General features: G+C 56.8%; 2 protein-coding genes across 4 annotated transcripts; both read left to right on the top strand.

The window, feature by feature from the left end:
• The first annotated feature begins 324 nt into the window (after positions 1 to 324).
• MYADML2 (myeloid associated differentiation marker like 2) lies at positions 325 to 4,588 on the top strand. Its single transcript, XM_069543764.1, has one exon. It carries the CDS (start codon positions 2,419 to 2,421, stop codon positions 3,340 to 3,342), a length of 924 nt encoding a protein of 307 aa, XP_069399865.1. The 5' UTR covers positions 325 to 2,418; the 3' UTR covers positions 3,343 to 4,588.
• A 2,391-nt stretch (positions 4,589 to 6,979) lies between these two features.
• Positions 6,980 to 11,826, top strand: PYCR1 (pyrroline-5-carboxylate reductase 1). 3 transcript variants are annotated; one of them, XM_069543760.1, is made up of 8 exons: positions 6,980 to 7,211; positions 7,636 to 7,748; positions 8,007 to 8,077; positions 8,820 to 8,999; positions 9,249 to 9,470; positions 9,780 to 9,872; positions 10,021 to 10,184; positions 11,012 to 11,826. In XM_069543760.1, exons 2-8 carry the CDS (start codon positions 7,682 to 7,684, stop codon positions 11,175 to 11,177), a joined length of 963 nt encoding a protein of 320 aa, XP_069399861.1. In that variant the 5' UTR covers positions 6,980 to 7,211; positions 7,636 to 7,681; the 3' UTR covers positions 11,178 to 11,826. The 3 variants fall into 3 exon arrangements, with proteins under 3 accessions (XP_069399861.1, XP_069399864.1, XP_069399862.1); XM_069543763.1 differs by lacking the exon at positions 6,980 to 7,211 and adding an exon at positions 7,347 to 7,483; XM_069543761.1 differs by lacking the exon at positions 6,980 to 7,211 and having other exon boundaries at positions 7,597 to 7,748.

The following is an 11,826-nucleotide window of genomic DNA, read 5'->3' on the forward strand; positions in this document are numbered from 1 at the left end:
GGAAACATCGCCAACAATCACGTTAGATGACCAGCACAATTCAGCTTTTAAAGGGGGTGTGTGTTCAAGGAGAACATTGCCCATAAGAAGCATAAAGGGATGCCAGGATGCCTGGGAGAATCACCAGAGTACGAGACATGGACACCACCCCAACCAGATGGTCAAACTTCTTACTCTGGATGTACAGCCATTGTGATTCTCCTGACAGGTGACATCTCTCACATGGTTTTCCTGCCAAGGGCATTTAGCCAGGATCTAAACATGAGCAAACAGACAGAACACACTGAAAGACCACCAATAAAGCTGCCAGCTGGGACATTTTTAAAAAATCAGTGTTATGAAATATATATTTGAAAAAAGAGAGACTATTCTAGAATAAAGGAAAGTGAGAAACATGACAGCCGAATGCAATGTATAATTCCAATTAAATCCTGGCACAAAAACTTTAACTGCTATAAGGTGTATTTTCAGGACAGGTGGGGAAACTGAAAGAACGCGTATGATGTGCTTAGTCGCTCAGTCATGTTCAACTCTTCACGACCTCATAGACTGTAGCCCATCAGGCTCCTCTGTCCATGGGGATTTTCCGGGCAAGAATACTGGAGTGGGTTGCCATTTCCTCCTCCAGGGGATCTTCCCAATCCAGGGATCGAGCCCAGGTTTCCCGCATTGCAGGTGGATTCTTTACCACTGAGCCACCAGGGAAGCACATGACTGTGCATTAGGTGATCATTCTTCAATTTCCCAAGTGTGGCCACTGAGTTCAGGTTCTGCAGGGGAACGGCCTCACTCTTAGGTGTCCATGGAAGTATCTAGTGGAGAATTGTCACACTGCCAGAATTAATGTTTATTAATTGTTAATGGAGGTCTGGAGAAACAGCATGAACAGGGCAAAATATTAATAATTCTTGAATCTGGGTGAAAGACATACGAGTGTTCATTGTGCTATTTTGAAACTCATCTGTAAATCTGAAACTTTTCTAAATGGAAAGTTGGGGGAAATACACATAAGACTGTACTTATAATTGCCTCTCTGTGTCAGAAGGGATAGGTTCTAGGACCACCCCCAGTCCCACCACCAGGATACTAAAATCCATGGATGCCCATGTCCCTGTATAAAATGGCATAATATTATGCACTTCCTCTCGTACACTTTATTTTATTTTCATTTATTTATTTAGTGGCCACACCTTGTGGCTTTCAGGATTTAATTCCCCAACCAGGGATTCAACCCAGGGACACGAGAGCGGAAGTGCCAAGTTCTAATCAGTTGAACACCAGGTAATTCCTCTCCTCACTACTTTGAATCATCTCTAGGTAACATAATACCTAATAGAAAGTCAATATTCAGGCAACTGAACCCAGGTGATAGAATTGATTGGGCCTGAACAAAAACTACTTTCACGGTCAAAATTTTTTTTTTCCTTTTCAAAAACATTTCATATATTTTTAATATTTTATTTTAATACTTATTTATTTGGCTGCGCTGCCCTAGGTCTGGTTGCGGCATGCAGGATCTTTAGTTGTGGCACGCGAACTCTTGGCAGTGGTGTGTGGGATCTAGTTCCCCAACCAGGGGTCAAACCTGGGCCCCTACATTGAGGAGGCCACAGAGTCTTAGTCCCTGGACCACCAAGGAAGTCCCTATTGTTAATATTTTAGGCTAAAATGGGAGAGTTGAGTTTTTCCTAAGAGTTTACATGACTAGGAGGATCAAGTAAAAAGTTCCATTATAATCCCCACAAATAAAAGCTAAAACTCAGCCCCCAGGTCAGGGTGAAGAGAATGAGGGTGGGCACCTTCCGGAGGAGGGTCTCCACTCCCCTTCCCCACCACCTCCCAGGAATCAGAGCTGAGTGCTGGCTGAGGGACGGGGACAATGGGGTCCTGACACCATCCCAGCTCTGAACCAAGCCCCGTGGGCCTCCCAGATAGATCGCTGCCTCAGAGTGGCTGCTGCCCTCTTCTCTCTGTGCCCCTCCCCCACCATTGCCGCCGAAGCTGTTTGAGCTGGGGCGCCTGGTCCCTTCTGCTCTTTTCCCTCCCCCTTTCCCCAGGCAGCAGAGCTGACTGACCGACAGAAGCAGGTGCTTCAGAGGCCCAGCAGCCAAGGGGTTAATGGCTACGGCTTGGGCTTGGCGGGACGCAAGGGTCAGATGTCTCTCTGGGATGGGGACAGGCACTCAGGCTGCTATTCCGGGGCTCTGATCCCGGTCGCCTATTTATAGCGCTGGGGGGGGCCTCGGCACCCCCCCACACACACAGGCGGCCGAGAGCCTGCTCTGCTGCAATGTCACCGGCGGCGTCACTGCCACCGCCACTGCAGGCTGCCGGCACCTGCCACTGCCGCAGGAGACGGAGCTGAGAGAGACCCCAGGGTTTCCGGGCGCTGTGTGAGGCGAGGACACAGCCGGACACATGGGCAGCACCATGGAGCCCCCCGGGGGCGGCTACCTGCACCTGGGTGCCGTGACGTCTCCCGTGGGCACGGCCCGCGTGCTGCAGCTGATCTTCGGCTGCACCACCTTCAGCCTGGTGGCCCACCGGGGCGGCTTCTCAGGCGTGCAGGGCACCTTCTGCGTGGCAGCCTGGGGCTTCTGCTTTGCACTCTCCGTCCTGGTGGTGGCCTGCGAGTTCACCCGGCTACACGGCTGTCTGCACCTGTCCTGGGGAAACTTCACGGCGGCCTTCGCCATGCTCGCCACGCTGCTATCCGCTACAGCAGCGGTCATCTACCCACTGTACTTCACTCGGCTGGAGTGTCCGCCCGAGCCCGAGGGCTGCACGGCCAGGAACTTCCGCCTGGCAGCCAGCATCTTCGCCGGGCTCCTCTTCCTGGCCTATGCTACGGAGGTGGCCCTGACCCGGGCCCGGCCAGGCCAGGTAGCCAGCTACATGGCCACAGTGTCAGGCCTCCTCAAGATCGTCCAGGCCTTCGTGGCCTGCATCATATTTGGGGCGCTGGTCCATGATAGCCGCTATGGGCGCTACGTGGCCACCCAGTGGTGTGTGGCCGTCTACAGCCTTTGCTTCCTGGCCACAGTGGCGGTGGTGGTCCTGAGTGTGCTGGGTCACACAGGGGGCCTGGGCTGCCCCTTCGACCGTGTGGTGGTGGTGTACACCTTCCTGGCCACGCTCCTCTACCTCAGCGCTGCAGTGATCTGGCCCGTCTTCTGCTTCGACCCCAAGTACGGTGAGCCTGGGCGGCCTCCCGACTGCCCAAGGGGCAGCTGCCCCTGGGACAGCCAGCTGGTGGTGGCCATCTTCACTTACGTCAACCTACTCTTCTACGTCGCCGACCTGGCCTACTCCCAGAGGATCCGCTTCGTGCCCACCTTCTAGCATAACAGGTGGCAGCAGCCCGCCCACCTCTGCTTTCCAGGGGCTCGCATCATGAGAGGACCCAGGTGAACCCATACCCGTGAAGACGAATTGGAAGGAGGCAGCCGAGAGAGCCATGCCTCGGCTTCTGGCAGTGCTCAGCGGTGCAGCTCAGGGAGGTACAGAGAGGGGGCAGAGAGGCAGGGAGGGCAGGAGGCCACGAACAGGTCACCGGGGAGGAGTCTCGCCAGGCAACTCCCACTCTATCTCTCTGTCTTTCTATCTCTCTGTCTCTGTCTCTCTCTCTTTTCCTCTCTCTCCATTTCCTGGCATGCCCTCCCTTAGTGCTGGCTCCTGTAACACATGAGAACCCTTCGAAGCAGGTACTCTTGTGAGCCACTATGCAGATGGGAACCTTGAGACCAGGATTACAAAGTTGCCCCAAAAGCCCATCAGTATCTGGAGACCACATCTAGGTTGAGTCACCTAAGTAGAGTTGAAAAGCGACAATTCCCAGAGGTGTGGGAAGGGGTCAGAAGGGAACCCAGGATGAGTGCCAGAGCCAGGTCAGCGGAGGGATGTGGGAAGCCGGTGCTTCCTCTGGCTTTGGGGAGGGGCAGTTTCTGGAACCCTGGAAAGATCCAGGCAGATGCCTTTCTGCTGGGGTATCTGTGCCCACATGAGGAGAAGGAGCCGGGAACTAGGACCCTGCCTTACCCACCTCTGGTGGCCACAGCCTCGGAAGCCGAACAAGGACTCTAGAGTGGTCGCATAGGGCAGCCTCAGCAAGCTAGAGACAGAGCAGGCTTGGAGGGGCCCATAGCAGCCAGCAATACTGCTAAGGGCACAGCACGCTAGGAAGACACTGGGTTCTCACCCACCAGGGAGTCACCACTGAGCCCCCAGCGTCTACCCCAAAGTAGCAGCTTCTGCCGTACCTGCCAAGGACCCAGGGGGCCTGGCCTGGGGCAGCCCTGATCCAGAGGAGGACCAGCTTGGGGCGGCCACTGAGACACGAACCTGGGTACCAGACACCCCCTGGTGCTCACAGACCAATGATCTCCGCTCAAGAGTTCCTTTGCCTGTTAGCTGACCACCAGAGCCTGCTGGGGCCACTGCTCTCCACACTCCAGCCAGCTTCTCCCACTCAATGGCCCAGACTGGGCCAGCTTGGAGCAGACCACTAGCTGCCCAAGCACAGTAGCTGCTCAGCCCATAGCCTGGGCCAGGGCTTTGAGCAGGAAATAAACACCAACACTGATTTGCACTGAGTAGTTTCTGCTAAGGGGGTGGTGGCCAGAGGGGGTGGTGGCCACCTGCACCTCCTGGGCCATCTGCCAGAATGTTCCCAGAGAAGAGCCTAGACTAGACCTGGCTGAGGAAGGAGGCAGCCTTGGGCGGGGAGGGGGGTGCTGGGATACTGGGTGGCGGGGGGCAGCCTCCTCAAGAAGCAGTGGGTGACAACAAGGGGAAGATGGGGGTGGGGAGTTCTCAGCACTCACCACCACCACTGGGGTTTCCAGGGGTCCTGGGCATGGCAGTGGGCAGAGGGGCCACTACACTCATGGTAGCAGAGCCCAAGCAGCTTTTAGGCACAGGGTCCAAGGGCTCCCTGTGCTGGCACCATGCACAGTGAGAGAGACATGGCCTGTCTGCCCACCAGGGAGGGCACACGCACAGGGGCCCTTCACCTGCAGAGGCCCAAGTTCAGCAGCAGATCCAGGAGGGGGCAGGAGCCCCTGTGTCCCGAGGTGTCCTGACGGCCCTGCTGGCTAAGGAGGGTGGGGGTTGGGAGCATGTTGCTAGGTGACAAAGGCGCCTACAGGCCACACCCTTCCCAGCCCACAGGGAGGCCTTTAACAGTTTTCCTTTCTTTTCTAACCTAGTTTCTGAAATGAGTTATCTGTCACGCATCCCCAGTTTGTTCACTGCCCTGTGCTCTTCTGCTCCCAAAGCTCCATCCACTCTAAATTTCAAAGGTCCTGAGCGGGGCGACAGAGGAGGAGAGGGGTTCCAGGGCTCAAGATAAGCGTAGCAGATGTCCTCTGTCTCCCAGGAGGCTGTACTGGGGAATGTCCTCATGATATTCACTCCTTGGATCAGAGGACTCTTTCTTTTTGGAGGAAGGAGTTATGTGTTGTTGTCACATGAAAAACAATATTTTTTAAAGGATAGACTTTGTTCTCTGATGATATGTGCGTGCGTGAATGCTAAGTCATTTCAGTCACGTCTGACTCTTTGTAACCCCATGGAATGTAGAATTCTATGGCTCCTCTAGCCATAGAATTCTCCAGGCAAGAATACTGGAGGGGGTTGCCATGCCTTCCTCCTGGGGATCTTCCATACCCAGGATCGAACCTGGGTCGCTTGCATTGCAGGCACATTCTTTACCCACTGAGCCACCTGGGAGGCTCCCTCTCTAATAACATACAGTCAAAACATGGTAGGATCCCCAGCTTTGCATCTATGCATTTGAGCCTGGGCCACTCCCTGAGCAATCCATTTTGGACTGGAACTTACAACAGCTCCTCCCTCAGAGGGTGAGGACTGAACACCACGATAAACACAAGGAGGCCTGAACATCTGCTGTGTACACGAGCTCACTGCACAGTGGTCTCGTGGTGTCAGTGTTGGTCATTATTATGTCAAGAACTCAGCCCTGCTTTCTGGGGCACAAACATCCAAATGCATTGAAATTACATTTCAGAACAGCTTGTCATCATTTAAGATACAGAACAACAACAAAAAAAAGCAGCTCATCCCCTCCCCTGGTAGGGGATGGGTTGTCAATGAGGATCGCTTCTTACTTTTGCTCTTAACTTTGCTACTGACTGGGACTCCAGACTATTCTGAACCACAAAAGCAAGCTCAGTTCAAATGAGCCCTGAGCATGTCCTTCACAAAGATAACTAGAGATCTTTTGAGAATCTTTTGAAAATCCAGGGCTGAAAGATTTCACAGACCCTGCAGACAAGATGTCAAGAGATATGGGGTGCTCTGTGGGAACTTGGGCCATTAGGAGGTCATCTTCCTCTATCCACTGGTTGACCACTACCCACCCTGAGAGTGTTTGGGGAGGGTCACGATGGTAATAGGCCAGTGACCCCCAGAGCCATGTAGTTTTAAAAGGGCACCTGAGCCTGAGACTAACAGAGGGGAAACTGTAGTGAGGAAGGAAAGGGGAGGGACCTGGACTTCCCAGGTGCCTCCCAGTTTTGAGATTCTGAGAAAGCCCGGGGCTGTCTCTCCAGTTTCCACACCTCCGATACAATTAAAAAAAAAATTTCAGTGACAAAATACAGTATCAAAATAGTGTTATACCTTAAATGCTATTTGATAAATTGTTTTCAATCCCCGCTTCCCGAAAATAAAGCAAGAAGCCTAGCAAGTAATTTTAAAAAAAAAAGCATTACAAGAAAGAAAGGAAAAAAATCCTAGCTAGTTGTACTCTTCCATACTCGACGATCAAGTTAATAACATGTCTGGATTCACAACGAGCGAGAGCCGCGTCCGTGTTCAAACTACAGGGCCCCAGGAGGGGAGCCGAAGCCCAGGGCCACTCTTTGAGAACCTGGCTCCTGTCGCCCCTCCCACGCCGCTCTCGGTCCCCAAGCGCGGTCCGGGTTCGGGTGGGTAAGAGTCCGGAGCCCTGGCTGGGGGTAGCGGGATGCGGGTTCTCGAGCGCAGGGGCAACTGGGCCTAGGGAGCGGGGGCCGGGGGCCGGGGCTAGCGGATGATGCAACGGCCCCTTGGCACCTCCCGCGCTCCTGGATTGGTCGGCTCCAAGGCGGCCGCGCCGCGGATTGGCTGGGGCGGCGGAGGTGGGGCCCCAGGGAGTGGGTGCCGCGTGGCGGGCGCGGCGCTGCAGACTTGGGGGCGACACGTACAGGGTAACTGGGTTATCGGGGGCCAGGCTGAAGTCGGGCTTGGGCGGGTGGTGGTACTCCGGGAGGGAAATGTGGGTCCGTGCCCTCGCCTTCGGCCTGGAGGGGGCTCGGACCTGGGGAGGTGTGGGCGTGGGGAAGGGATTCGGGCGTGGGTGCGTCGGGGAGCAGATGATTCGCCTCCCCACCCCAAGCAGCTGCCGACCTCTTCCGGAGGCGGGCGCGCCTCTCCCTGCTCCCTGTGTCCGGGACCCTCGGGAACCGATCGGGAAGCCGCGGTGGGCGGGGCACCGGATTAGGGGAGAGTTAGACTGGCTGAGATAGGGCGGGGGCGGGGGACTCCCGTTGGCGGTGGAGTGGCCAGAGCTGGCACTGTCTGCCTAACTTCTTGGGCTGGATTCTGCCCCATCGTCCCGCCTTGTTCTTGCAGAGCCGGTGCCAGCTGAGAGGGCGGTGGGCGCAGACCTCCAGACACCATGAGTGTGGGCTTCATCGGCGCTGGCCAGTTGGCCTTTGCCCTGGCTAAGGGCTTCACAGCAGCAGGTAGGCTCTACGGCCAGGAAAGGACAAACGTAAGAGGGTGGGCCGGTTACCCTTCCCCAGGCTGGGAGGTGAAGAGGGAGTCGGGATAACATGCCTCATTTGAGCCCTGTGGGAAACGGTAGCCTTGAGAGTAAGGCGGTGATTGCTGTTTTACCCTGGAGTGGGGGTGGGGGGTAGGGGGGGGGTTCTGTTCTTCCTGGGAATGTGGGGGAGGGATGCCAGACCTGGCCTTGAGGGAGGGACTCTTGTCTCCTGCAGGTGTTGTGGCTGCCCACAAGATAATGGCCAGTTCTCCAGACATGGACATGGCCACCGTTTCTGCCCTCAGGGTAGGTGCAGGGTTGGAGGGTGACTGGGCGGCTGTCCCTCTGGAGGTTGGTCAGTATTTCTGGAAGCCAGTGACAGCCTTGACCCTGGAAGACTAGGAGTAGGGGCCCCAGTGGGCGGCACCATGCTACAGTCCCCCGTGCCAATGAGAAGACGGTCCCTGGGCAAGACTATCTTAAAGACTCTGCCTCTCAGACTGCAGATGGCTTCCCTCTCTCGGCTCTTGGGACCTTCATCGGGCACATGCGCAGCTGGTGGGGAAAGGGTGCTGGTCAGGAATGCGGTTCCCTGAGTGGAGCCCCCACAGGGATCACAGTCACAGTGTGGGGGCCAGGACTGAAATCCAAGGGCTGAACGCAGCTTCAGTTTGGCATGGTTGAGTGAGGGCTCCAAGGGTGCTGGCAGTTTCCCAGCTTAAGACCACTATCTACAGCACTACTCACACCTGCAGCGCACAGGGCAGGGGTCTAGGGGCTACAGAGCCAGGTGGCCCAGACAGCAGGCAGTTTCCCTTTTCCATCCACAAAAGGGTTACCTTTCAGAGCAGAATGCTTCTCCACCTTGGGGTGGGAGTGGCAGAGAATGTCAGCGCCCCATGCCCTGAGCCGCTAGCCCTGCCATGCCGACATTCCCAGAATCCTCTATGATGAGGGGCTACGTGAGGGGTTTTTGGCCTGGGGGGGACCCTGCGGGGGCCAGCCAGCCACGAATCACAAGCTGAGCTTGCCTGGGCGCTCCCTGCAGAAGATGGGGGTGAACCTCACGCACCACAACAAGGAGACTGTGCAACACAGCGACGTGCTCTTCCTGGCCGTGAAGCCACACATCATCCCCTTCATCCTGGATGAGATCGCCGCGGACATTGAGGCTCGGCACATCGTGGTGTCCTGTGCAGCCGGTGTCACCATCAGCTCCATCGAGAAGGTGGGCACTGTGGCTCGAGGCTGGCTCGAGGGTTTGGAGATGGGGCAGATGTGTGCACTGCAGAGGGCTCAGGAGTCCTGGCCTGCTCCACACCCGGGGTCCCCACCTGTGAAGTGGGTGCACTGGTGCAGCCCGTAGAGCTCAGGAAGTGTTCGGTTGGGTGAGTTGGGTGAGCACATTCACACCCACATCCAGCACAGCCCGCAGGGCAAGGGGCTGGGATGGACACACAGCTGGTTTCTCCTCCAGAAGCTGACAGCATTCCAACCAGCTCCCAAAGTCATCCGCTGCATGACCAACACGCCAGTCGTAGTGCGGGAAGGGGCCACAGTGTATGCCACAGGCACCCACGCCCAGGTGGAGGACGGCAGGCTCCTGGAGCAGCTCATGAGCAGCGTGGGCTTCTGCACGGAGGTGGAGGAGGACCTGATTGATGCCGTCACAGGGCTCAGCGGCAGTGGCCCAGCCTACGTGAGAACTGGGGAAGGGCAGGGGCAAGTAGGCAGTTCCCAGGACCTCAGGGCATGTCTCCCATCTTCCACCCTCCTCCTTGCTCTGGGCTCCTGCGAGCAGAGCTACTACAGACCCACTGCACACGGTGGTTCTCAACTACTGCCCACCAACTCGGTCATTCACACAGCAGCTGTTCATAGAGCTCTGGCTGGGCAGTGGGTAGGGAACGGGGAGCCATGAGGTTCCCTGGGGTTGCTGTTCTAAGCAGTGCCTGCAGAAAAATGAGAATGGGCCTGGGACAGCAGCTTAAGCACTTTCTCCCAGCAGGCATTCACAGCCCTGGATGCACTGGCTGATGGAGGCGTGAAGATGGGACTTCCAAGACGCCTGGCAGTCCGCCTCGGGGCCCAGGCTCTGCTGGTTAGTGTTTTTCCTGACCCTCTGGTGGGGGCCACTCCTTGCCAGGATCAAGACTGGTGCATTGGGGGGATGGTTGGAGAGTCAGTGGGTGTGGCTGGGAGGGGGGGTCAGTACCCTCACAACCTTCAGCCCCTCTGTCTGGCTTTAGGGGGCTGCCAAGATGCTACTGGACTCTGAACAGCACCCAGGCCAACTCAAGGACAACGTCTGCTCACCAGGCGGGGCCACCATCCACGCCTTGCACGTGCTGGAGAGCGGGGGCTTTCGCTCACTGCTCATCAAGGCCGTGGAGGCCTCCTGCATCCGCACACGGTGGGCCTCAGCCACTGCCCACCCACTCTGTCACTGGCTCAGCAGATGGTTATCGAGCTTTGGTCTGGCAGTGGGCAGGGCACGGGGAGCCCTGGGGTTGCAGTGTACAGCACCCCTCACCATCCCCCATCATGCTGTGAGGAGGCGCTGCCTCCCGGGCCCAGGCTGTGCTCCTCATTGTTTCATCACTTGTGGCCTTTTGACCGGGGTGGTCATCCAAGCCAGGGAGGCAGGCCAGGAGGAAATCTCTGTGGGGCTGACGATACCACCTTCCTCTTGGCCTTGCGGGGAGAGTAAGAGATGCATGAGAGGTACTGGCACAACGTCAGCACAGTCAGTGAAAGCTGAAAGAGCAGGGGACAGACCAGGTGTGGCATCTTGGCTCAGAGTCCCTGTTGCAAGTTCAGGTCTGCGGGATGGACAGGCCTGTTTCTCAGCATCCCGCCTGCCCTCCAGTCCAAGCCCCCAGGTTTCTCTACCACTGTCTGACAGTGAGACTAGAACATAGCATTGCCCTCTGGGTGCCAGCCTGCAAGGGAGGCAGATGAGGCCCATGTCCCGTGCTCAGGGCCGAGACGGTTCTGTGTCTCAGGTGCTGCTGGTAGATTTGGTGACCCTGAGCTGACCTGAATGGGGTGAGCGGCAGATGGATGGTAGTGTAGGGGAGGGGTCACTGGCAAAGGGCATTGCAGGGACAAAGGCCCTGAGGTGGGAGTGACAGTGCAGCAGCTCCCTACTGGAAGCCATGGACTTCCTCCCACTTCCCTCTTGGGCCCCTGAGCTTGGAAGGAGATGGGGCCCTGGATGCATCCCTCCTGTCTTCCCAGAGAGCTGCAGTCCATGGCCGACCAGGAGAAGGTCTCACCAGCTGCCATCAAGAAAACCATCCTGGACAAGGTGAAACTGGACTCCCCTCCTGGCGCCTCGCTGGCACCTTCTGGCTACTCCAAGCTACTGCCCCGCAGCATGGCCCCAGCAGGCAAGAAGGACTGAGGGGTCCGACCTGCCTGTGGGCCACTCTCCGTCTTCTCTTGGGCTCACAGCTCTTGCACTGGGAGTATCTAGCCCCAGGCTACACAGGGTGTCCTCATGTTGATCCATACTGCCCATGGCTTGGTCCACTCGGATCTGCGAGTCATAGCCAGGAACAGGTCACATCACCTCCCAGTGGGAACCTGCATGGTCCCCCAAGTGCGTCCTGGTCCAAAGCAAGGATTCTCTGGCCTCAGCCTCCCAATTCATCCGTCCCCAAACCATGTCAGGACCACCTTCCTCCAAAGCTCAGGAGGCTTGAGGGGGCTTTACCCTCCCCACTCAGCATTAGCTGGTTTCAGCTCTAGTACAAAGGTCAAGGCCCCACCCCTCCCCACCCCCACCACAAAGGCCTACCCAAGGAGAGCATCTGCCCTTTCCCCACTCACACCTCTTTCCTCAGTGTGGGAAGGACCTGAGGGTCCCTAACATCCCGCAGAAGGGCGCATGGTTCTTGGCCAGCAGGACATTTGAGAAGAAGGCTCTTCAGTTGGTTGGACTTCCGAGGCCCCAACACTCACGCCATCATCTCCCTTTCCTAGCCTGACCCACAGACGCTGTCAGCTCTGTCTCAACTTTTTAGGTTAAATAAATTGGTTTCCAGCCCCAA

Source organism: Ovis canadensis, chromosome 11 (assembly GCF_042477335.2).
Source record: "Ovis canadensis isolate MfBH-ARS-UI-01 breed Bighorn chromosome 11, ARS-UI_OviCan_v2, whole genome shotgun sequence".
Classification (NCBI taxonomy): Eukaryota; Metazoa; Chordata; class Mammalia; order Artiodactyla; family Bovidae; genus Ovis; species Ovis canadensis.